The sequence below is a fragment of the Thalassophryne amazonica genome, chromosome 8 (genome assembly GCF_902500255.1).
Source record: "Thalassophryne amazonica chromosome 8, fThaAma1.1, whole genome shotgun sequence".
Lineage (NCBI taxonomy): Eukaryota > Metazoa > Chordata > Actinopteri > Batrachoidiformes > Batrachoididae > Thalassophryne > Thalassophryne amazonica.
Genome location: NC_047110.1, coordinates 54560668 through 54588210, shown reverse-complemented (window position 1 = coordinate 54588210; position 27543 = coordinate 54560668). Strand labels below are relative to the sequence as shown.

The window sequence follows — 27543 nt, the reverse complement described above, 5'->3', positions numbered from 1 at the left end:
AAGTTCATTCTGGAGGAAGTGCACAAAGAAAGTTGAGAATGAATGCACGGCGTGCTTGACATCAAATGTGCATTTGTGCAGTTAGCAGCAAGTATGTCTTCAACTTTACTGATAGCAGGTTTGTCTGTGCTGTACACCCTTTCTGTTGGCCCTCTGATTCCCAATCTTTCCAAATTAGCCTGAGCTCTTGCTCTTGGAAGGGAAAGGTTTCTCTCAGTTATGCGGCTGTGCCACAATGAAGCACAGAATAAGAGACAGACTTAATTAGAGTGCGTTGCACTCATCAATCACTTACCGTGTTGCTTTGATCTCCTTCCACACTGCAGTTAAGTGCACTGAAGCACAAAATGTGGCTCTGCTTTCCCCCCAAATGCCAGAAAAAGTGTCGACACAAAAGGATGCCTAGGTGTTCAAGGGAATCTGTCACATTTTAAATAGTCTTTGAAGCCCTACACAAGCACTGACTGGAGTGTTTGTCATGGCGTGCCAGCATGAGACAGCAGGAGGCATGGAAGATTAAAGCAGTACAGTTGAGGAATTTCCATACCTGAGGGCTTCCCAGAGCTTCAAGCTGCTCCAGCAGGCTGTTCTTAGCCACAATCACATCTCCTTCCAGCCTGTCGAACTCCCGCCACGACCGCTCCAGCTCCTGGTCAGGAACAGACACACAGTATCCATGATGCACTCTTAAAAAGTGCACGCAACCAGTCCGGAAGAAAGAGAACTACAGTGTACAGGGTGTTATATTTGTGTGCACTCACAGCGGTGACTCTGGAGAGCTCTCTGCAGGTGCTGAGAAGGCCGCTCTGTAGCACGTCTCTCTGCTGGATGACACCCTGCATGGCAGCCAGGTTATCAGAGCCCTCTATCTCCTGGCTGGCTGACAGCAGTGCTGTTTCTAATGTGTGCTGAAGAAAAGCACAAGAGACAAACAGTATTAAACGTAAAGAAACAGCATGAGTACACAACCCATTTGGATACCTATGCATCTGAGATCAGACTTCAAGGTACTGTTATGAACATATAAAATATAAAACCACATGAGACCCTGATCTCATTTATGAAACATTATTTGTCTTTGGGATAGGCTCCAGCACTGCCCCCCCACCAATGTGATCTTTAACTGGAGTGAGTGGCTATAGAAAATGGATGAATGATTTATGAACCTCCTTGTATTCTGTGTTCTCAGGCTGCAGACTTACTCTGTGTTCCAGTGGTTAAAAAGAAGTCTGCAGGCTACAGTGATTTCTTATATGATTGAAACCTTTTAAATGTAGACTAAAAACATATTTATTCTTTTAGTTTAAATTACACATTCCATTATGAATTCATTTTATTGCATTTATGGGCTGCGTTCATGACTGGAATTAAACTATATAATGTTCCAAAGGTTGTAATTTCATCTTAACATAGTCCTGTTTATTTGCATTTTTTGTGACTATTTTCAAATTGTATTTTATGTTGCTCTTTTGTGGCGATTTGTGAGACAGTTTTTAATAACTGGTGCTGAAAGTGTTATTTACAAAATGCAATTTTGATTCAGGTAGATTAGCAAACAAAGTCATTATCAGAGTTCTCTCAAATGATATGATGCCATTTTATCAATGGCATCAGGTGGCACAGACTGTTAGCTTTAGCTAGCTTGGTAGCTTTTAGATAGCTGGGCCCTTCTGGCATTCATTTATCCCAGCCAGATAATATCGGTCTTGCTCATGCTGGTGGGGCATCTACTCATACTTGGGTAGATGCTCCACCCACTTCGGGCCGGAAAGTAGCCGGAGACGGCTATGGCAAGATGGTAGCATTCGGAAATGCTGTATTTGAAGCTCAAACACAGTGGTTGATGTCATGGAGGGTTTGTCTAGTATATACACAGGCTCTGGGTGAAACATACTGCTCAAAAATAATTTTCTTTCTTATTTCATTGATTCCAACCTCTTTTAAATAATCAAGACTCTCAATAACTACATATTAATGATGTGCAAAGTGTTCAGTCACCTTCTCTCTGTACAGCTGCTGAAGTTTGTCCTCCTGTGTCCTCACCAGTTTGTCCTGCTCACACAACCTACTCAATTTGGCCTGAGAAGGAGACAATAATCAGTGATTTTCTATTTTGGAGTGGCATGTGTGACACAAGAACGTATCATTGAACCTACATCGACATCAACCTCGTCTGGCACACATGTGTATCCCTGTTCTCTGTAATCCTCTGGACTCATCTGTGAAGAGAGCAGGAATCTCAACCAGAGGTGCCAAACATGCACATGCACATCAGAATCTGGAGATCAAATGCAGTGTCATGACAAAGCTCTCTTAATGAGCCAGTGGGGAATGGTGCTTTGGTAGAATCCTTAATTTCACTGAATCAGGCATTCTAAGTCACCAAATCAACAGTTTGAAAGCACACAGCCTCTTCTCTGATGGTTCTCGTGTTTCAGCACACATAACCATTTGACTCCCTCAGCACAACACAGTGGTTTCCATTAGGTTTGCTAAAGAAAAGCATATAAAAGTCTTGCTTCCTAAACTCTGGTGTCAGCACAGAGATTGTGGAGCAGCTGCTGTCTACAGCACATTACGTCAGTGCGCATATCAAGAAATCAATATGATGCTGTCGCTGAACTCAGTATCCAACCCGAGTGTGTGTCTGTGGAGTCCAATCGCAACAAAAGTTATTACAAATGTAATACTACAATTAACCACAGACCTCTTTAGGATGTTTTAACATGCTTACAAAATATATATTTGTAAGCATTTGTAAGGTCCATATATTTGGACATTGACAAAGTTTTTAATTTTGAGTATAGGCTCTCAGGTTTAATGTGAGGGCAATTACAAAATTGGACAAGTAATGTGGGATCACATAATGTTTACTTTATTTTAATTCAAGGCGATATATATATACACACACACACACACACACACACACAGGTCCATAAGTATTTGGACAGGGAAGCTTTTTTTTTTTCTCTCTCTCTGTCTCTACAGCACTACAATGCCGTTAAAATGAAACAATCAACACCTGCTTGCAGTGGAGACTTTCACATTTAAAGAGTTTAACAAAAACATTACATTAACTCTTTAAGAATTGCAACCATTTGTATCCACAGTCTATCCATTTTCAGAAAAAGTCACTGGACAAACTAACAATTCTAAATATAAGCATTAAATAATCACTATTACAGCTAGATGCCTTTAGACAAGTCAGAAGATGGATACATGAACTTTTCCAAGTCAATGACTGCATCTTGGACTTAATTTACATCAATCATATATAAATACAAATGTATGTTACTGCGTGGTAAATTTGTCTGGACTAGGCCACTCTCAAAAACTAAAATGTGCAGGAAGGAGACTCATAAAGGAAGCCACCAAGGTACCCATGAGAACTTTGAAGTAATAATGGTCTTATAATTGTGACTGGGGAAACAGCATAGTGCAAGCTGCAGTAAAAATGATGATGTAATCCTGATTTTTTAAACTATGTTAGTTTATCTGATTGCTTATGGTCTCTTTCTGAAAATGGAGAGACTGCATAAAAAAAGATTACAATTCAATAATATATTTTTGTTTACTCACATGAATTAAAGCTAAATGTCTGCAAGTCCAAGCAGATCTTGACAATTTCATTTTCACTCAATTGTGATGTGTATAAAGACAAAATTACAAATTGTGTAACTGTCCAAATACTTATGATCTTGTTTGTGCAATGTCAGGCAAAGTAGCTGCTTCAGCACTGTTCATTCTGGTCATTGATTAACTTTTTTATGTCCAAATTCTTTGATCTCAGTTCCTTCCATGTGAATATTTTCTGATTTCTTGACTCGTCTGTGACAGTAAACTGAAGATCTTTGGCTCATGGACAAAACAAGACATCTGAGGACATCATCTTCGGCTTTGAGAAACTTTACTTACTTTCATATTCTCTGTTCGTTGCAGCCCTATGAAATTGTCAGGATTTTACTTTCAGTATTTGTGTGCCTCAGGAAGAGGCAAAGCTCTTTGCAAGATTTTCATCCATATTTTTTTTTTCCCATGACAGCTTTTTTATTTTTGGAACTTCATGTCATTTACATGCAAATTTTTATAATTTGAAATAAATAAATAAATAAATAATACTTTTTATGACAAAAATACTTGAATGCAAGGTTGAAAGTTATTGGTTACAATTTACTGGTAAATTAATCAAAGGACAATCTAATTAGAAAAAAAAAAATCAATTAACCAAAAAAAAAACAACCCTATCAGGAAGTGAACCACATTTTCAGTTTTACTGAGTTCCTAACAAGCAGCTTATTTGCATACATAATTTTTCTTTAAAGTTGAGTTGTGATTATCTCTTCAAGTCTTATTTCAAACAAAATGTTCTGAAAAAACAGCACCAACATGTGTCACTGTCCAAACAATGATGAACTGCAACGTGTACTGTGACTCAACACCTGTACTCAGTCACACATACATTTCTCAACACCTCTCCTTTGAACTCAACCACAGAGTACATTTAAAGCGACCCGAGATCCAAATGGCATTCCACACAGAACATGCAGACTCTCCCACAGATCAGGGAGCTTCACCGAGGTGTCCCGTGGTGTGAAAGAGCATGACAGGGCAGACACACTTCTGGCAGTTCAACAGGTGGGAATGCAGCTGTTGTTGGACTGGTATGCCAATGAATGGGTGAAGGGGTGAGGGTGGGCGGGGTCAGTCTTCTGCAACACTTTTACACCTCAGGAGGTGGTCAGAAAAGTGGCAATGTGACATCATGGCCACTGAGACACTCAAGATGATGCTCTTTGTCATTTCCATCACAGACAATGACAAGAGGTAGTCAAGGGAAAGGTGGGAAAATGGAAGAAAAAAAAAAAGAGAATGTGTTTGTCTATGTCTCATTCTAATCCCATGAAGGATGCTGAGGTACAGTTTGGTCCATATATATTTGGACACTAACAAAGTTTTTCATTTTGAGTATAGGCCCTCAGGTTTAATGTGAGGGCAATTACAAAATTGGGCAAGTAATGTGGGATTACACATTTTGTTCAAATGGAAACAAACTTGAACAGTGGGTCAATCAGCTGTTTCAATGCCAGTTCTGTTAGTCCCTTATTTGTTTCATTGACACATCGGTAGATAATGGGTCTAGATTTGTATTCAATGTTGCATATCTGTTGGAGTTCGGTTCAATCGGTTGTTAATAAAATGAAATTATGATATGGTAGAGGTTATCAACACTCTTAAAAAAAAAGAAAGAAAAAAGAAAACACCATGTTTCTGAAGTATAGTTACGTCAAGTGGTCTCACAAAACCTGGTTGTTTGAATCAGAAACACTATATTTTATAGAAATATATAGAAACATGAATCAGAAACACTATATTTTATAGAAATATATAGAAACATTTAATGCTCTGATTATGTGCTATTTCTCATTGTTGTGTGCAAAGCAAACATGTGCGGTGAACCCTCTTATGTAAAGTGTGTCTGAGTGCTGCACTCTTAAATTCCACAAAGTCACTGCGCTACACTTCAGACCTGTTTTAGGTGCTCTAAAGCACACTTTCTAATGATGGACATTAGAAATGCACCACCACTGTACCCAACCACACCTCATTTTTAGCAGTGGTGGGCACAGTTTCGCTAATCTGCGAACCGCTAATTTTGTTCACGGATTAGCTTTTCAGATAACTTTGAAAACCATCAGCGGACCAATTAGCTTTCGCTAAATTTAGTTCTGCTAACTTTTAGTCCGCTAACATTTCTTTGCAGGCATAGTTAGTAAAGCCGAACGGTCAAAAACGTTTGCAAACCCTAAAATTCTACATGTTGGTTCCTGTCTGTTACGTGTTGTGCAGCAGTCAGGCAGCTGTGAGGAGTTGAGCTCAACCCAACCCCAGCAGAAGGGCCTGGCTGCCAGGCTGCTACAAAAAAGAAAACTAATTTAAATTAATTCTGGACAGTTTATCTACATTAATGTCAACTCTGTCATTTTTACAAAGTGAAAATATAACACATATCTTTAAGTTTTAAAGTAACGCGCTAATTCTGAAGGATTAAACATTAACACACGCAGATGCCAAAAGGCATTATGGGAAAATAAGCCTCCGCTCAACGCTGGTTGGTTGGTTTATTTGTTACTGTTTGTTATAAGTTACTGTAACGTGTGTGTTGGTTTTTACAAATAAATGTGTATTTGTAAATATGTAATTTTTTCATTTTTAAAAACAAAAGGCATTTGCAAAACTGAAAATTCCGTTTTTTTAAGTGTGATTCAGCACAACAAATAGTGACAGTGTGATATTTCGGGGCTATTCACACTGCCATCCAGTAGATGGCAGTGTTCTATGCATTTTGACCCATCTACTGAATGGCAGTGTGAATGGAGCACAGTGGCTTGTCAGTAGCTGACAGTGTACTGGAGTCAATAATAAAAGTTAGCGGTTAGCTGTAGCTTCTGCAAAATTTTTTAGTGGTTTATCGGTTTAGCAATATAAAAGCTAACTTTCCAGTTACTGGCTTAGCAGTTATCAAAGCTAACTTTTTGGTTAACTGTGCCCACCACTGATTTTTAGATAAAATACGCCCACGGGTGGACAGATGACAAGTACATTTGGCATCAAAGAAAAATGGGGGTTGGGTGTGAAAATGACAACTGTGTCAGGTGGAAATTACCAACAACATGTATTTTGCATTGCAGGCTGCTTTGAGCAGGGTGGCATTGACAGTGCTCTTCTTTGGTTTTTCCTTTAATTTGTCAGCCATCTGTATATGAACCAAACTGTATGTTGAATCTAAAGCAAACTCCGAATTAAATCACGTAAAAAATTTACTGATTGGCAAAAAGTCAAATGAATCAGGTAAAATGGGTAAAGTACTGAGCTGTCACATCTTCCATAATATACTGCATGCAATTTCAGTACTAAAACAGAATGCTAAATGTTAATTCTATGTATTCTGTCCTACTGCCGGCAGATTATAAAATGGACTGAGAAATGTCAAAAAAACAAACAAACAAACACTCTAATTGCAGCCCCCTACCAAGTCCAGCTGGCTTGCTCATAAAATGTAAGGAATTTCACACAAGGTCATGAAGCATTACCTGATAAATGAACAAATGTCAAGATTAAATGTTTTTTACATTTGTGATAAGTGTACAAAAAGAACTTAAAGTGTTTATACATAATTGGATCAGTGGTGGCTAAATTACCAATCTAATGATCTAATCACATGCTAACTCTTGCAGTATACGGTTCTGAGCTCTGGGAGACAAAAAGGATTAACTGTATAGTCAAGTATTCATAAACCACTTTATGTTAGCATGACGTTTTAGGTTTAAAGGAGAACAGTCAAAAGCAATGGATGAGGAGGTGCTAGCAATACATACAATACAGGGAGACCAATCTCAAGATGCCATGAAGACTTGGACACCAGAGGAGGAGCATTGCACAACAGACCAAAAAAACAAAAAACAAAAAACAAAAAAAAACAAACAAAAAAACAAAAGCCAACAGTAAGTGGTGAGGATGAGGTGATCAAAGCCTTTGACTGGCCTTACTTGCTGGTAAAGTTGAGGCCTTGGGGCAGAGTTCTCAATCAAAGTGTGAGTCATGACGATTAATGGGTCATTTTCCTTCATCTAGCCCAGTGTGGAGAGGAGCAATATAGCAAGTGTCAGTCTACAGCAATGCTTTACTTCAGAGAGAAAACTGACAATGGTGTTACACGTTGCTGGCACTCACACAAAACAGAATCTCTTGGTTTCATTGAGGAGAGAGATGGAAATAAGAGGTCCTCAGAGACAGAATACATTTTAGTAGTCTACTTGAGTAATCTACCTACTTGAGTAATCTATCTCAATGATGTAAAATGAAGGGAACACTGTTGTAACACAGCAGGCTGAGGCAGATGTTAAATGCTAAGTGATATTTTATTTTAAGAGTGACATGTCATTTTATTTCCCAGCACTTACCCAAAGCTCAGCTCACTCACTTACATCTGAAAGACGTGCAAGACTATCATCTAACAATAATAAATCATTTTACTTTTTCTCAAGAACTCAAAACCTTTCAGAACAATAAAACAGCATAACAACAATTAGCAGGCACTTAAGTATTTCAATATGATAAATACCTCTAACAATATAATTGGTGCATAACAGCCACGACACATTGCTCGAACACGTTACTATCCTGTAGAAAAAAAACATCATCTATGTATTTAAGGTTAGTATAACTGAAAGCACGTTTCAGGTCCTATACAAACATGATAACTTCACCACATATTAAACACAACAATAAAAGACTTTTCAATGGCCAGTCCTGATTTTATAAATTAGTGTATCCACCATCTGGCTTTAAATGAGTACATTTATTGAGAGGAGGCGACAGGTCCATGCATTACCCCACCTGATTGTCCAAATACATGAGGTTCCTTTGCAGGTGATGGACAAGAATGTCGTTCTAGCATCAGCAGCAAAAAGGAGATGAAAGAAAAGGCAAGAGCAAAGTAAGGTAAAGAGAGAAATTCACACTAACCCCCCCAACACACACACACACACACACACACACACACACACACACACACACACACACACACACACACACACACACACACACACACACACACACACACACACACAGAGATCACATCATTGTCAAGGATACACAGAAATTTCCACACCAACAGAGGGCAGGGAAGATTCCAGGTTTATTATTGTTTGTCTATTTACAGCAGAGGACACCAACCTGGTGTCACCAACCGAACAGATCCCCCTAAAAATCGGTCCCCCCTGCCTTATTTCGTAATAAAAGACGGCGGACCGATCAGAGGCGATTATTGCCTCGTTTCTGCTTAAAACTGACTTTAGAATCATTTAAGAGGTTTTACTTTGTCATCTGATGGTTAATAATCACATTATTCCCTTTGATCGCTTTGGGTGAAGAGAGTAGTCTGTCTCAGAAGTGCTGCTGTGGTCCAAACTGACACATGCACAGTGAAGGCAGGGCGGACCAATTTTTAGGGGGGACCGTTCGGTTGGCGACACTGGCTCCTGGAGATCACCTGCCCTGTATATTTTCAAACTACCCCTCTAATTAAAGGTGGAATCACTCACTCAAGAGGTAGGAAATAACAGACTTGACTTATCAGATCACATGGAAACGAAGCAGGCAGGGGTGATCTCCAGAAGCAGGGTTGGTGACCCCAGTCTGCCAAATGAGTGTGTAGTGATTGACAACAATGACTAGACCACCATAATGACCAAAGCAAGCTATGACTAACATGCCTGACTCACTATAGACAAAAAAAAAAAAAAAAAACAAGTTCTGTAAGTGCGTAAGCCAACATAGGCAGAGATTTCCTACATTACAAAAGTCCACAAAGTTCTTTCGGCTTCTCTCTTTTTCCACACTTCTCTCTTAACTTGGGGTGGCCACATTTGGCACAAGTTATACTCCTGATGCCCATCCTGGCACAACTACACACTACGAGGAGAACAGACATGAGTGGAAACTTCTGCTCTGGAAACACGTACTTGGATACCATGCTGCCCTTATGTGAATAAAGTCTAATGGTATGTATTCCAGGCCAGGGTCACCTAGGTTCAGTTTTGGTGAATATCAGCAAGAATTTCAATACACCTGCAATCAAATGAAGTACTAACAGATTAGATAAAATCACAACCATTTTAGAGCAAGCAGCTGAGTGGAAAAGGAGATTGCCTGCCAATATGTAGACTTTGGTTCAAATCTTACTCATGCTACCCATCTGTGTCTTTGACAAGACACTTAATCTCCAGTGGCACAGCCCACTCAGGTGTAAATAGGTACTGATCCTGGCTGGGAAAGTAACCGAGTTAAACTGCCATTCCACCCTGAAGGAGTCACAGACTCTTACCTGTTTCACACAGACATCAACCGGCTTCAATGCCTATACAGGTCTTGCATGTCATAGCAATTCAAGAAATTTAATGTAAGGGAGGTTTCATTCTTCATGACTGCTATGGATGATAGAATTATTCAAGAGAATGTATGAAACACAATGCAAAAGTGACAAAGCCCGGCAGTGGAAGTTCTGATATTATCAAACAGTCAAACTCAATAATTGAGCACCTCATGACGAGCTGACCTACGGTGCATCTGGAAAGTATTCACAGTGCTTCAGTTTTTCTAGATTTTGTTGTGTTACACCCTTATTCCAAAATGGAGCAGACACATTTTCCCCCTCAAAATTCTACTCACAACACCCCATAATCACAATTTTTGACAATTTTACAAATTTATTAAAAATAAAAACTAAGAAATACTCTTTTGTTCAAATACTCAAGATATTGAGCACAAAGGTGTTAATACCTTGTTGATGCACCTTTGGCAGCAATTACAGCCTCATGTCTTACTGAATATGATGTCACAAGCTTGGTGCACCTATCTTTGGGCAGTTTTGTCCATTCCTCTTTGCAGCACCTCTCAAGCTCCATCAGGTTGGATGGGGAGCGCCGGTGCACAGACATTTTCAGATGTCTCCAGAGATGTTCAATCAGATTCAGGTCTGGGCTCTGGCTGGGCCACTCAAGGACATTCACAGAGTCGTCCTGAAACCACTCCTTTGATATCTTGGGTGTGTACTTAGGATCATTGTCCTGCTGAAAGATAAACTGTCACCCAAGTCTGGGGTCAAGAGCAGGTTTTCATGCAGGCATGCTGTTCATTGCTGCATTCATCTTTCCCTCAATCCTGATTAGTCTCCCAGTTCCTGCCGCTGAAAAATAACCCCACAGCATGATGTTGCCACCACCATGTTTCACTGTAGGGATGGTGCCTGGTTTCCTTCAAATGACACCTGCCATTCACGCCACAGAGTTCAATCTTTGTCTCATCAGAGCAGAGAATTTTGTTTCTCATGGTCTGAGAGTCCTTCAGGTGTCTTTTGGCAAACTCCAGGCAAGCTGCCATGTGCTTTTTACTAAGGAGTGGCTTCCATCTGGCCACTGTATCATACAGGCCTGAATGGTGGATTGCTGCAGCGATACAGTGGTATGTAAAAATTTGGTCACCCCTGATGATTTCCATGATATTCCTTTATAAATCATTGGTTGTTTGGATTAGAAATTTCATATATATATATATATATATATATATATATATATATATATATATATATATATATATATATATATATATATATATCATATAGCATATATGATATATGATATATATATATATCATATAGCATATATGATATATATCATATAGCATATATGATATCATATAGCATATATGATATATATATATATATATATATATATATATATATATATATATATATATCATATATGCTATATGATATATATATATATATATATATATATATATATATATATATATATATATAGCATATAGCAGACAAACACACTGATATTTGAGAAGTGAAATGAAGATCACAGGATTTACAGAAAGTGTGCAATAATTCTTTAAACAAAATTAGGCAGGTGCATAAATTTGGGCACCCCAACAGAAAAAATACATCAATATTTAGTAGATTCTCCTTTTGCAGAAATCTCTAAACACTTCCTATAACTTCCAATGAGAGATTAGATTCTGGTTGAAGGTATTTTTGACCAGTCTTCTTTACAAAACCTCTCAGGTTTGTGGTTTCTGAGCATGGACAGCCCACTTAAAATCACACCACAGATTTTCAGGAATATTCAGGTCTGGGGACTGAGCTGGTCATTCCAGAATGTTGTACTTGTTCCTCTGCATGAATGCCTTAGTAGATTTTGAGCAGTGTTTAGGGTCGTTGTCTTGTTGAAAGATCCAGCCCCGGTACAACTTCAGCTTTGTCACTGATTCATGAACATTGTTCTCAAGAATCTGCTGAAATTGACTGGAATCCATGAGATCCTCAACTTTAACAAGATTCTCAGTACCTGCACTGGCCACACAGCCACACGGCATGATGGAACCACCTCTAAATTTTACTGTAGGTAGCAAGGGTTTTTCTTGGAATGCTGTGTTCTTTTTCAGCCATGCATACCGCCCCTTGTTATGTCCAAATAACTCAACTTTAGTTTCTTCAGTCCACAGCACCTTATTCCAAAATGAAGCTGGCTTGTCCAAATGTGCTTTAGCATACCTCAAGCAACTGTTTGTGGCGCGTACGCAGAAAAGGCTTCCCCTGCATTACAGCATCATACAGCATCTCTTTGTGCAAAGTGTGCTGTATAGTTGAACGATGCATAGAGATATTTGATTTTTCTTGGCCTGCCACTTCTGGTCTTAACTAGTACTGTGCCTGTGGTCTTCCATTTCCTCACTATGTTCCTCACAGTGGAAAATGACACCTGAAATCTCTGAAACAGCTTTTTGTATCCTGCCCTTAAACCATGATGTTGAAAAATCTTTGTTTTCAGGTCATTTGAGAGGTGTTTAGAGGCTCCCATGTTGCCACTCATTAGATGAGATGTTAAGAGGGGAACATTTGCAAGTGGCCACTTTAAATACCCTTCTCATGATTGGATTCACCTGTGTAATGAGGTCAAGGGTAAATGAGCTTACCAAACCAATTTTGTGTTCCAATAATTAGTGCTAAATGTATTCAAATCAATAAAATGACAAGGGTGCCCAATTTTGCCTATCTTTGTTTAAATAATTATTGCACACTTTCTGTAAATACTAGAAACTTCATTTCACTTCTCAAATATCAGCGTGTTTGTCTGCTATATAATATATTTAACTGAAATTTCTGATCCAGACAACCAATGATTTGTAAAGGAAAATCATAAAAATTATCAGGGGTGCCCAAACTTTTGCATACAACTGTAGCTGTCCTTGTGGAAGGTTCTCTCTCCACAGAGAAATGCCAGAGCTCTGACAGAGTGACCATCACGTTCTTGGTCATCTCCCTGACTAAGGCTCTTCTTCACCGATCACTCAGTTTAGACGGGTGGCCAAATCTAGGAAGAGTCCAGGTGGATCCAGACTCCTTCCATTTATGGATGATGGAGGCCACTGTGCTCTAGATCTGCCCAAAATGTCAAATGTCACAAAATCTTTTGGGCCACATTTTGTTCTTGTTAAACTAATAAAACAAAAGATCTGTGCCAAATTTTATTGCAATCAGACATTGTTTAGGGGTCCCCCACAAAGCAACAATATTCCCCAAACAAGCAATGAAGTAATCCAGTAATTTCAGTAATGTCCTCCTCTGGGTGACCAATCAAATACCACTTTTTGCGATTAGAAGCCATCACATGTACCTGTAAAAGAAAAACAATGGCATCAGAGTCTTCTCCCATTAGGGTGACATTGCCTAGTGTCACTCTGGGGGACCTCAAAATCTTATTTGATTGAATTCATATTTGGTCTGCACCTATAAAACCACAAGTGGAACCAAAACAAGTGCCCCGAAGTCTCTCAGAACTTTTATTTTTTCACTATAACATGAACAGCCCTACTGTGCTCATTGGCATGTTGAAAGCAGCAGAAATGTTTCTGTACCCTTCCCCAGATTGGTGCCTCAAGACAATCCTGTCTCTGAGGTCTACAGACAATTCCTTTGACTTCATGCTTGGTTTGTGCTGACATGCACTGTCAACTGTGGAACATTATATGTAGACAGGTATGTGCCTTTCCAAATCAAGTGCAATCAACTGAATTTACCCCAGGTGGACTCCAATTAAGCTGTAGAAACATCTCAAGGATGATCAGTGGAAAAACGATGCACCTGAGCTCAATTTTGAGCTTCATGGCAAAGGATGTGAATACTTATGTACACGTGATTTCATTTTTTTTTTAATACATTTGCAAAAATCAAAAAAAAAAAAAAAAACCTTCATCATTATGGGGTATTGTGTGTAGAATTTTGAGGAAAAAATAATAATTTCATCCATTTTGGAATAAGGATGTAACATAAAATGTGGAAAAAAATGAAGCGCTGTGAATACTTTATGAATGCACGGTATGTCAGTAACAGTCAAATGTTCATCTGGCATAGACTTAAAATGCAAGATTCCTCATTTAACACGTTTGCCAGCAAGTTAAGCCTCCCTAGTTGCCCACTGTTTACCGTATTTGCAAGTCCAAGTGCCCAAGGTGTTCCACGTGAAACTCTGCCTGAAGAGGAGGTGGGCCAATGCAGGAACACGGCCAGTATTAAGTTTGCCAGCACACCCACTTCAGTAAAATGTCTGATTTAATCACAAATAAAAATATAACGCAATGCTAAAATAGCCTCGGCCATATGAGCATAACAATAAGAAACATAATGTGACCTTTTGACCTCTTAAAATAGGTCAAGGTAAGCCATCTTTGAACTTGTCCAAGGTCTGTGTCCCAAGAATGTTCCTTGTGAATTTGAAGACCCTGGCAGTAATAGGACTGGACGTATGCTGAGCAAAGATGGACGGACGGACAGATGCAAGGCCTTTGCAATACCTGATGCTCATATTTTGGTCTTGGGTAAAAATAAACCACAAATAACTCACCTGTTTGTGTCCATTTTTCTCCCGTAGAAATCCTTTTTCATTCATTAAATGTGTACCTTGTAAGCTGATGTCTGTCAGTCAGAAAGTTGTGTACATGCTCAAAGGTTTGAGTGGACATCAGACAGAGACCTTTCCTGATGCATGTTTGTTTTGCCCTGTCCTTGTTCGTAGCTTGCCAGTGGACATCCAGTTGACGTTAAGCTGCTTTCTCATGTCGGCAGCAGACAAACCGTCACAACAGAATTCTGTCTTAACCTTCACAATACTAGGTATTCTCCCAAAACACTTCCTGTTTTCTTGCACAAGTCTTTCAAAATAAGAGCACATTTCAAGATAAACTTAGATTACATTACAAGCTCACACTGATGACATTGTCACAGTTAAGATGCTGAAGAGACGAGAAAAATATTATGAAAACTCAGTATTTTTTTTTTTTTTTTGTGTGTGTGTTTTATAATGTATTGGATCCCAAAATTATTTAATTTTGGGTGGGTGTTTAATCAACTGCCTTCAAAAAAGGGGGTGGGCTGATGCTCAGCCCTGGGCACTCTGACGTGTGGATACGGTAAACTCAGTGATGGCTTTAATGTTTGGTATTTCCAGCTAACATCTGTCTGGACTCTTTGGAAAGCTGAATGACAAGCCAGTGAAATTCCACAACATGGCTCACAATTTGCTAAAGACAATAATTTTGCCTTCAGAAAATGAACCATTAGGAAATGTCAGTGACATAATAGCCAACTGCCAAGTATGACTAACGACAAAAGCAAGAAAAAGCATATTCCTTTTAAGACGAAAAGGCTTACTGAAGCAGCTTTTTCCCTTAAATCAGCCATGTGTGAACGTCCTGAAAAGTCTATGGATCGAAGTGGGTAATGGAAGTGGGTAAAGATGGCATACACACCACGCTCTAACACACACGCCTGGAAAGGGATCTCTGGAGGTCTGACCTTTGGGTTGACGCCATCGACGTTTAGTTGCATAAGCTGTGCTACAGTGTGCTCCCGGATACTGTTTAGCTCTGCCTGCTGCCGCCGCAGCTTTATCAGCAGCAGAGTCAGTTCCTCAGGCTGCAAGGGAGGGATGTTGGGGGACATTTAGGCAGAATGAAGCAGGAGTCCAACACAGGAGAGGCAGGAGAGGAAAGAATACACCAGGAAGGGAGATTTAGAGGTAGCAGTCTAACAGAAGGTGAACAGTTGCAATATTCAGGCACTGAGCTTTCATGCAGCTAAAGAAGTTTGCTATCAGCAGCATGCAAATCCCACAAGTTCACTTAAGACAAAAAACAAAAAAACCTCAGCTCCATAAGGACAGAGCAACGTGTAAAGCTTTGACAAAAAATCCTGATCTGGCTTAGAGAGAGTTGTGAGTGGCAGCATTTTTAAGTCTTCAGTCATGCGTGGCAAGTAAGAAGCTGCTGATGTGAAAACATCCTAAATCCTACCAGTTCTGCCTAAATCTTTTTCTAAAGCAGTCAGTCTCAATGTCTTCTGGGAAGGAAAGGAAGGACAGGGTGGGAATGTGCAAACGAGTGGGGAAGTGGCATTCTGAGAGTAACCTTGTCATTCACAGAAGTCATATAAGCCTCCAAACTGAGATTTGCAAGAACAGAGTGGGGTATGACAAAATTTCATACACGTTTCTTGCAGTGACTCATACCTGTGAAGTTGGCAAAATAAGTGTGAAGGACTTACTGTTTTGCCTTGGAGAGATTGGGCAGTGATAGTCTGAACTGGGATCCCAACAGGCATAGACCTCCGATCAGGTGGGTAGGCATACTGAAAGAAAACAAACAAACAAACAAAAAAACAATAAAACTAATCTAAAACAACTATTATAAATTGACATTTCTGAGTGTGCCTCCACCTACCTTGGTGAGTTGCGGCCTGTGTTGCCTGCCATTGATCATGTCTCTTCGGTAAACAGGAGAAGACACCTCAGTATGAGCACTATTCATGTTGTAGGATAGCAGTGGAGAGTAGCCACCACTGTACGTGGACAGAGATCCATGTGAGGGTGAGGGGGGGATTGAGTGGCTTGGTGCAGCGTGTTCTGACAGGTTAATCATGGTTTTGGGAGTGGTCATATTGCTGTATAGCCCCGGTTGCCTGCCGTATGCGTGCCTCTGCTGCCACTCGTATAATTGCCACATAGTGTCATCGCGCACAGAGCGGCGTTTGTCAAATGGACCCAGCACCTGGTCATACACTGAAGGGGAGATGCTGCAGATGCTATCCCGCTGTGCCATGCTGTTCCTTGGCATGCTGCGGTAACCATCAGCATAGTGTGGCATGTATGGTACTCGATGACTGGGCATGTTCCGAGGCAGCGTCTGGTATGACGTGACACTGGGAGGAGGAAAAATAGGAATGTTTATTGAGTTGAACAAATTATGATTTTATGTTAGGTTCACAGTGATAGAACAACAAGTAGTCGAGTACTGCTGAAAAACATCCCCACAGCATGATGCTGCCACCACCATGCTTCACTGTAGTGATGGTGCCTGGTTTCCCCCAAACACGACGCCTGCCATTCACGCCAAAGAGTTCAATCGTTGTCTCATCAGACCAGAGAATTTTGTTTCTCATGGTCTGAGAGTCCTTCAGGTGTCTTTTGGCAACCTCCAGGTGGGCTGCCATGTGCCTTCTACTAAGGAGTGGCTTCTGTCTGGCCACTCTACTATACAGGCCTGATTGGTGGATTGCTGTAGAGATAGTTGTTCTTCTGGAAAGTTCTTCTCTCTACAGAGGAATGCTAGAGCTCTGACAGAGTGACCATTGGGTTCTTGGTCACCTCCCTGCCTAAGACCTCACTACCTAATCGCTCAGTTTAGATGGGTGGCCAGCTCTAGGAAGAGTCCTGTGGATCAGAACTTCTTCCATTTACAGATGACAGAGGCCACTGTGCTCATTCAGACCTTCAAAGCAGCATAAATGTTTCTGTACCCTTCCCTACATTTGTCCCTCGGAACAATCCTGTCTTGGAGGTCTACAGACAATTCCTTTGACTTCATGCTTGGTTTGTGCTCTGACATGCACTTTCAGCTGTGGGACATTATATGTAGACAGTGTCTTTCCAAATCACGTCCAATCAGCTGAATCTACCCCAGGTGGACTTCAATTAAGCTGTAGAAATATCTCAAAGATCATCAGTGGAAACAGGATGCACCTGAGCTCAATTTTGAGCTTCATGGCAAAGACTGAATACTTAATTTTTTTTAAATGAATTTGCACCCCCCCCAACCCCACTTTTTTCAACACTGTCATTGTGGGGTATTGTGTGTAGAATTTTAAGGGAAAAATTAATTTCATCCATTTTGGAATAACACTGTAATGTAACAAAATGATGAACGAGTGAAGCCCTGTGAATACTTTTCGGATGCAGTGTAATTGTAATTTCCATATTGATGTGCACAACCAATAAACCAAACATCCACAGACTACACAAGACAGATTTTATTTTATTGGTCTTTTTTGGTTGCTCCCATTCAGGTTTCAACATTAAATAATTTGTATCCACCACACCCAACTTTGTTATAGTACTCAAATTTTTATGATCTCTCCATAAAAATCTAACCTTAACATAACCCCACCTCATCAAATGGTATTCAGTAAGGTCTAACTTTGCCAACCCCTGAGCAAGCACACAGGCGACAGTGGTAAGGAAAAACTTCCTTCGGTGATAATGGGAAAGAAACCTCAAGCAGACTAGACTCAGAAGGGTGACCCAATGCTTAGTCCATTCTAACAATTACAAGGTTTTTACACATTGTACATGAGTTTCTTTACAAACAGTAGAAACAGAAGAACAACAAAAACAGAGTCTTTAACGACTGAGTCTGTGTTACGGTATGGTATTACTCGCTGGTTTTGTAATTTAATGGTCTAATCAAAAACTCAAATATTAAATCTGATTAAAATAGCTGGGAAAATCATGGGTATGGTGGTACCTGTAACTCCCCAAGAGTTGTTTGAACAGGCAGTTCTCAGATGTGCAGACAATATTTTATCAGATGCATCTCGTGTACTGCACTCTGAATATATTTTACTTAACTCAGGAAGGAGGCACAGGGTTCCTCTTTGTAAATATAATTGTTATAAACATTAATTTATTCCTTTGTCAGTGAAGCTCATAAATCAGCATTTAGCTCAGGGAAGATAGTATAAGGTTATGCATTGTGAAATTTGCACTAATATATTATTAATGTTTTTTATTAATTGTATATTTATATTTCAACTTTGATCTACTATGTTGTTGTTTTTGATGTGTGGGTGGTATGTATCGGATATGTTGTTGTGTAGCAGACCCTTCTGTCCAAGGCAAATTTCTCCTTAGGGAGACAAATAAAGACACTTTGACTTTGATTTTGACTTAATTGAAAATACAGTAGATTCCCTCTTGTGGAAAAAGTGAAGCACTGTGAATACTTTCCGTATGCACTGCAATTCCCCCTCAATACAACGTTGAAAGTTATTGGTAGAATTTTTTATAGTTATGATTTACTGGTAAATTGGCCAAAATATTAATTAACTAGTCAATACATTCATTAATTCATTTTCGGAATCCTCTTTTTCCTGTTCAGGTCATGGGGAGCAGGAGCCTCAGTCCCAGCAGTCCATGGGTGAGTGGTGGACTACTATCTGGACGAATTAATCAATGGATTAAAAAAAGGTAGACTTATCAATTAATCAAAAATAGTATCCATAGATTATTTGGTTACAATAACAGCCATTAGTTACAGCCTTCATCATAACGTTTGAACATCCATGAACTTGTGATACAGCCCTATCTCACCAACAACCCTTCAGCAGTTACAACAAACACACTGTGATACAGTGTGCACGTCTGTACGATCCTGCAGTAACACGTATTTCTAACATATTGTGTAATGTGTGGCCGGCTCTAGGCTAATACCCGAGCTACATCTGCACAACAAAGACATCACATGTTATGATTTATCATGTCACATTACTTTGCTTACTTTTTTTGCAATGTAACATTTGAATCATGAATCTTACACTGTAGAAGTGCAAGGTTGGGAAGCTCTACATAATAAAACAGACTTTCAGTTGGTCACATAACTTACTGGCTGTTGACTGATCAAAGAAATGTCACAAAATGGAACCCTAACTAAGAATCTGATGTGCCTACTGAGAACTCCTCAAAGTATGTCAACATCGATATAATCAAGATCCCTGACTGTGCCACGAATGCATCCAAACACATCTTCCAAGCTGATTGTGGCACGCACCAATAAATTGTAAGCATGAATATTTTTACGCAAGTGTTTGCGTATGCAGCGTCATTTCCACAGACCGTTTAAAGGCAGCACAGTTGGCAGTGAGACAGCATCTTATTCAGACTCCTTGACTGATCGTATTTAGAACTCACTGGTCTGTAAAACCCAGCTGCATAAAAGAAAAAAAGACATGCAGCAACATGGAAACAGAGCAGGATTCCAGAAGGCATACATGAAATGAAACATGGAGCCTGTTAACAGTTTAAAGCTGAGGGAAGACAGAGAAAAGGTACACACTTATTATAAAACAAAAGGACAAAATTTAAAGAATGAAAGTTTTAGTGTTCCACACTTTATAATCTTTTTAATGCATTGCCCAAAGCAGGTGTCTGTGTGTGCACGCACACATATTTATTCTTCATATATTCACATATATTTATTTATATTTATATTTAAATCAACACGTAATGAGAGACAGCTGGTCAGACTCAAGTTGACAATTTTGTGAAATGCATTACTCAGCTGCTGTTTACGTCTAGTCTTACTTAAAATTTATATAGCATAATGTCAAATAGTATAACTCATTATAAAATTTTCACAAATTATTTGGCTTTAAATGGCAAAGTTTTAGCAAAGGGGGCACAGTAAGAGCTTTAAAGTTAAGTCTGTGCCAGTAAGTTGCTCTTAAGGCACTCGGAATCCCTGCTGTCTCAACATGCAGCCGAATCGAGACCACATGACCTCATCACACTGAGCAACGCTCTCCCTTACTGCTGTCAGAAGTCACAATTCATTCAAATTAGAACAAGCTCGGACTCTTCAGAACATCTATGTAAAACAGAGTGACATCCAAAGGAAGAAATATCTCCTTGTTCACAGCAACTGGAATCCAAACTTACAAAAAAAAAAAAACTGCAGAGAGAGTTTCCATTTAGCGTACTGTATATATATTTTAAACACGTCTGAAACGGAACATTACTCATCTGCTGTCAGAACATTGTGATCAGAACATTGTGATACATCAGTATCACAATGTTCTGACAGCACCAAACATACTGAAAATGTACATACTTATACAGGTAGAGCGCAATGACGAAGATTTTTTTTAATGCCCCGTCACACACTGACAATTCAGTCAAAACGCTGGCATACACGGGCGTATGTCTAATAAATTATGCAGCTGTCACATTTTGATCATTTAACCAGTGTATGCTGACAGCCCCGTTTCCACCAAGTGGTTCGGATCAGTACTGCACAGTGTGATATGTGTCAGAACAGTTAAGGCCGGCTTGGTTTGTGTTTGCACCACCAGCAGAGCCCTTTTGTTTGGCAGGTGGAACACTTAAATATCAACAAGCACATCATTAAGCATGCGTACGCTGTCGCGCGACATCTCTTCTCCAATTTTTCGAGGTACTCTGCATATTACGATGTACAGTATATCAGCCTGCTTCAATGTGCTCTTAACTTAAACATAACTTTCCCATAACCTATTAGATGTACGCCAGCGTATTTAATATGGTCAGCATACGCTGGCTAAATCATCAAGGTGTGACAGGGGTGTTAAGTTACAGCTCAAGGTAATAAATCTTTGTTGTCTTTTTCCAAATGATGTTTTTGTTTACTTGTTAAAGCCATGTTGGTTCCAATTTTTGTCAAGGCAATACAAAACAAGCTAAACACACACACACACACATTGGCTATTTCAGAGTGTGACCCCACCAACACTGCTAAATAATTTTTTAATTTGCATTAGAATTAACAACACTGTTGCATGTTTCTAGCCCTAATTTTTTACAATTCAGCATCTTCATAAACAGCATATATAATTCTCTGGAACCATTCTGGATCCTTTACTGAATTAATGTGGAATTTTTATTATTTTTTCAGTTGTAGAATAACTGTACTGACAGATTTCATAAAAAATACTGTAATAATTTATAAGAAATTGTCCTAAATATTAAAAAAGGTCCCACCTCACAATGCAAAACCAAACAATGAAATCTAGAATACAAATCCATATTGTCACTCTAATACAATGCATTCTTGGTCTTGATAGCATTACACAAGTTACACAAAGTTTCATGAAGCCACCTAAAACTTTGAGAAACTGATTTAAATGTCAAAAAATAGTTCATTTTGTTCTGCAAACAAAGTGAACAAGTCACCTAAAAATCCATATCCATATCCTGATTAACACCAAAATGAAAGAAGTTGTTCATCTTGCTAACAATGATCGCACCAGCAAGGTTAGAGACGGGCTAAAATGTATTAGAATGTTTTCAGTAGGGATGTCCCGATCCGATCACGTGATTGGAAATCGGACGTTGCATCCCGATCAGGAATCCGATATAGATTTTATCCTCATTATTTTGATCAGCTCTATTTCGGGCTCATCATTGCAGATTAATGGGCCTTTCACGCGTCGGAAGCGTCAGAGGCGTGAGACGCGTTGCTTTTTAGTGGCGTCAGAAGCGTCTCTTTCGCTCGGCTTTTGACGTGACACTTCTGACGGGAGCGCGCATTGCCGCTTGTCAGCAGGCTGACACGGTCAAAGTTCAACCCAATCTTCTTTTTTTTTAATTGAACAAAAGAAAAAACATAAGTTCAACCGGACAGAGGTGGGGGGAGTTACGCGTGCAAAGTTTCTTTTGCAGAACTGCTGTTTGTGTGTTTACGCACTCAGCCTGACGCCTCGAATGACAAGAAAGAATGACAAGAGCATGATGGACACTTTCCCACCAAAACTCTTGCTCAGTCATCCGTCCGTGCGCAGCAGGACCCGGTGCTGACCAAGTCCTCAGGACGACGATCTGTCATCTGATTAACAAAAAGAAAAAACAAATTGCCCTGTGATCGTTTGTCTGCAAAACGGAGCGAGAGATGGTGTGTGCACGAGCGACATGTACATTTAGGAGCGCGTCTTAAAGAGTTTCCGTCTTCATTCATGTTCACTGCGCCGATCTGAACTTGCTGAACACTGATAAAGCATCAGAGGGGTACACTGAAGACTGTCAGGGCGCAAATGTAAGTTGTTTTTTTTTTACTTTTACTTTTCAAGTTGACTTTTGAACTTTCGACGCTCTGAGCTGTGACGTAGCTTTGCGCTGTCCAATAGGAACGATGCGTCGGGCCAAAACATGGAAGACTAGTGGCAGAAACCACTGATCTGTACAAATGGTAAATGGACTGCATTTATATAGCGCTTTTCCATCTGCATCAGACGCTCAAAGCACTTTACAATAATGCCTCACATTCACCCCGATGTGAGGGTGCTGCCATACAAGGCACTCACTACACACTGGGAGCAATAGGGGATTAAAGACCTTGCCCAAGGGTCCTTAGTGATTTTCCAGTCAGGCGGAGATTTGAACCACAGATCAGTGCAGAAACCACGTCTGAAGAAAAATCCTTGGAAATGTTTTTTGTTGTTGTTCTTTGTTACCTCAAAATTTCTGATTACTGCTTTAAAAAAGTTTAGAACACTTGTAATTAAAATAGCTAAATCAATAAATGGTTCTTTAAAAACCTTTCATCTATAAATTAAATCCACCTGTTATTTCAGATTAGATAATTTCTTGTTTAACATAAGGAACCATGGACATTTATTTTTAGACAAATAAAATAACATGGAAATTTGTACATTTTTTAAGTCTGGTAGATTATTACTTGATTGTTCAAGCTACCTCAAGGAGAAGTGCACTGTTTAAGTGATGAATAATAAAATAAGGTGATTAAAATGAAATTATTATATATTTAGCATTTGTTCATTGTTCATTCAGTTTTTTAAAGTATCGGATCGTGACACGGTATCCGCAGATACTCAAAATCAGATGACTCGGAATCGGATCGGGGCCAAAAAAACCTGATCGGGACATCCCTAGTTTTCAGTAATATTGATCACAACCCAATCAGCAAACATACTGGTAGCTCACGTCCTGCAAAACCAGGTATTAAGACACAGAAATTAACAGGAGAGAGTTGAACATAATTCCACAGTTTCAAATTCAATTGAAACAGACACTGCCAAAAAACTTGAAACTTTAAATATGACATATTAAGAAATGTATAGACCTTTTGCACACGTACTAACCTCCTGGTGTCATCGTCCTGGTTACGATTTCTTTGTGTGCGAACCCACTGCTGTAGTTGCTGCATAGAGTTTGTCCGACTCAGAGTGCGGTCTGGCTCCTGGATGGGGCTTGGCTGTGCAGGGAGGTTAGTCATATCTTTTGGACACTGCTCCCCAGCTCCATTAATCTGAGCACTCTGATGTGAACTATCAACCTCAGTTGGAGTCCGTTGCACGGTGATATTAGCCATTATCACTGCTGCTTGGGCTGGCTGCAGTTTGATACTGTTAATCTTTGTGAGTGGTTGCTCACGCTCCACTCCATCCTTCTGGAAGCCATAGCGCTCAGCATCTTGCAGTTTCCTCTGATATTCTGTTGTAGTGGATGTGACTGGGGCGCTACGTTCATGGTCTACCTCACGGTTTCTTTCGTTGTTTTGGATTTCAGGCTGTGTGAGTGGTGGTTTGGGACTGGCCACATGGTTAACTTCCTGTGGGCCACACTGCTCAGCTTTTAGCCTGTCTAACCTGATAAAGATAGAAATGGTATTGTGAAGGCAACAATTTTGATGGATGGATAGATGCAGACACAAAAAGCTTTCAGTAACTGTTCTATATGTGTCAAGCCCAATGCACAAACTGCAGTGTAACAAAGTTAAATTCTGCAGGTGTAGGCAGCTCTGAGACAAAAAATAGGAAATTGGTGGAGAGACAATGTTTTTTTTTTCCCAGGTTTCAGAATAGGCCAGGTGCATAAAAAGAAATCAGATCTCCAACAAAACTCTGTGTTTAGCAGGGCTGGTTTAAAATATGTTATGCTGAACTGGTAACCCATATGCACCTCAGTTTTCCTACCCTCAGGATAACTGATCTTCTGCTCTCGAGTCCTTAGGGAGCTCTCCAGAAGTAACAAATGCCACTGCTTCTTGGAATTAGATGGACTACAGCTTCAAAGTTAAGCAAATTCCTCTCAGCAGCTGTGCTCAGTGCACAGTTCTTATGTCTTTTGATATATCAAATATCTACTGTACATCACAGAAGTGACTATACCCCTGTATCATAGCTCTTAGATGTAAAATGACTCAATTTTATTATGGCTAAGGCAAAATGGAGGCAAAAAGTACAAGTTGATGTGCACTGTGGGTCACTGACTAGGGTGTGTGTACAGTGAGGCAAATAATGATTTGATCCACTGCAATTTTGCAGGTTTTCCCATCTACAAATAATGGAGAGGCCTGTAATTTGTATTGTAGGTACACTTCAGCTGTGAGAGACAGAATCAAAAATCAGAAAATCACATTATTTCAATAATTAATTTGCATTTTGTAGCATGAAATAAGTATTTGATCCCCTACCAACCAGCAAGTATTCTGGTTCTCACAAGCCTGTTAGTTTGTCTTTAAGAAGCCCTCCAATTTTGCACTCTTTACCTGTATTAATTGCACCTGTTTGAACTCATTACCTGTATAAAAGACACCTGTCCACACACTCAATCAACCACACTCCAACCTATCCACCATGGCCAAGATCAAAGAACTGTCTAAGGACACCAGGGACAGAACTGTAGACCTGCACAAGGCTGGGATGGACTACAGGACAACAGGCAAGCAGCTGGTGAAATGGGAACAACTGTTGGTGTAATTATTAGAAAATGGAAGAAACACAAGATGACTGTCAATCTTCCTCGGTCTGAAGTTCCATGCAAGATCTCACCTCATGGGGTAAGGATGATTCAGAGAAAGCCCAGAACAACACGGGAGGACCTGGTCAATGACCCGAAGAGAGCCAGGACCACAGTCACAAAGATTACATTAGTAACACATGATGCTGTCATGGTTTAAAATCATGCAGGGTTCACGCAAGGTTCCCCTGCTCAAGCCAGCACATGTCCAGGATGTGTCCAGGAGGATGGATGTGGTCATGTATCATGACATTTTGGCAAACAACCTCCTTCCCTCAGTAAGAGCATTGAAGATGGGTCATGGCTGGGTCTTCCAGCATGACAATGACCTGAAACACACAGCAAGGGCAACTAAGGAGTGGCTCTGTAAGAAGCATTTCAAGGTCCTGGAGTGGCCTGGCCAGTCTCCAGACCTGAACTCAATAGAAAATCTTTGGAGGGAGCTGAAACTTGAAACCTGAAAGATCTGGAGAAGATCTGTATGGAGGAGTGGACCAAAATCCCTGCTGCAGTGTGCAAACTTGGTAAAGAACTACAGGAAACATCTGACCTCTGTAATTGCAAACAAAGGTTTCTGTAACAAATATTAAGGTATATTAAGGTTTTTCTATTGTATCAAATACTTACATCATGCAATAAAATGCAAGTTAATTATTTAAAAGTCATACAATGTGATTTTCTGATTTTTTTTATATATTCTGTCTGTTGCAGTTGAAGTGTACCTACGATAAAAATTACAGACCTCGCCATTCTTTGTAGGTGGGAAAACTTGTAAAATCGACAGTGGATCAAATACTTATTTGCCTCACTGTACACACACACCCTCATCATTGACCACAGTGCACATAAACTTGTTTTGTTTGCCCCATTTTGCCTTGGCTATAATAAAATTGAGTCATTTTATATCTAAGAGCTTTTGCACAGGGGATCAAATACTTATATATATATATATACGAGGTCTGTTAGAAAAGTATCTCACCTTTTTTTTTCAAAAACCTGATGGATTTGAATCACATGTGCTTGCATGAGCCAACCTTGAACCTTCGTGCGCATGCGTGAATTTTTTCACACTCTCGTCAGATTTTCATTGCAAGGAAAATGGTGGAAAGACTGGAGCAGTGCTAGTGAATCAAATTTTGCCAGAAACTGGGCGACAGCCAGGTGGAAACCATTCGGAAGATTCAGATGGCTTTTGGTGACGATACTATGGACATCACACAGATTAAAGAGTGGTACAACCGGTTTAAAGACGTCCACACAAAGGTGGAGATTCAGTAGCGCTACTCCAGTCGTTCTGTCATTTTCCTTGCAATGAAAATCTGCCGAGAGCACTACACACGTCCTCACACAAATGCTGCTTGCCAGCAAATGACGCAATCGACAGGCGTGAAAAAAATTCACACATGCGCACGAAGGTTCAAGGTTGGCTCATGCAAGCACACGTGATTCGAATCCATCAAGTTTTAGCAAAAAAAAAGTCGGATAGTTTTCTAACAGACCTCGTATATATATTCGAGGTCTATTAGATAATAAACCAACCCTTTTATTTTTTTTTAACTATATGGATTTGAATGACGTGCGATTACACCAATCATGCTTGAACCCTCGTGCGCATGTGTGAGTTTTTTCACGCGTGTCAGTGACGTCATTTCCCTGTGGGCAGGTCTTGAATGAGATGTGGTCCCGCCCTCTCGGCTGAATTCCTTTGTTTCACATGCTGCTCGAGACGGCGCGCGTTGCTTTATCAAATTTTTTTCTGGACCTGTGAGGAATATCCGAGTGGACACTATTCGAGAAATTAAGCTGGTTTTTGGTGAAAAGTTTAACGGCTGATGAGAGATTATGGGGTGTTTCTGTCGGTGTAAGGACTTCCCATGGAGCGGGACATCGTGTAGCGCTTCCAGGTGCCGTCGTCGGCCTGTTTTGACCTGAAAACATCCTAATTTAAGGCTTAATTCACCCAGGACGTCATGAGAAAACAGAAAAGATTCAGAAGAGGCCGACATGAGGACTTTATGCGGACATTCCACTGTTTAAGGACATTTTTAATGAAAGACGTGCGCGCAAATTAGCTGAG

At 39.9% G+C, this 27543-nt stretch overlaps 1 protein-coding gene across 12 annotated transcripts in view; it reads right to left on the bottom strand.

Annotated features, from left to right (window-relative positions):
- The window catches only part of LOC117515633 (pleckstrin homology domain-containing family A member 5-like), a 366809-nt gene that overhangs the window by 39953 nt on the left and 299313 nt on the right, over positions 1–27543 (bottom strand). For 6 of the 12 annotated variants that reach the window (XM_034176275.1, XM_034176273.1, XM_034176274.1 and 3 more), the window contains 10 exons: positions 23807–24313; positions 16345–16822; positions 16169–16252; positions 15422–15541; positions 8398–8451; positions 7548–7628; positions 2157–2219; positions 1999–2079; positions 762–908; positions 548–649 (listed from right to left, as the gene is read on the bottom strand). In XM_034176275.1, coding sequence (XP_034032166.1) covers positions 548–649; positions 762–908; positions 1999–2079; positions 2157–2219; positions 7548–7628; positions 8398–8451; positions 15422–15541; positions 16169–16252; positions 16345–16822; positions 23807–24313 — 1717 coding nt within the window. The remainder of the gene's footprint in view (positions 1–547; positions 650–761; positions 909–1998; positions 2080–2156; positions 2220–7547; positions 7629–8397; positions 8452–15421; positions 15542–16168; positions 16253–16344; positions 16823–23806; positions 24314–27543) is intronic. The other 6 variants (XM_034176277.1, XM_034176281.1, XM_034176282.1 and 3 more) reach the window with 4 other exon arrangements.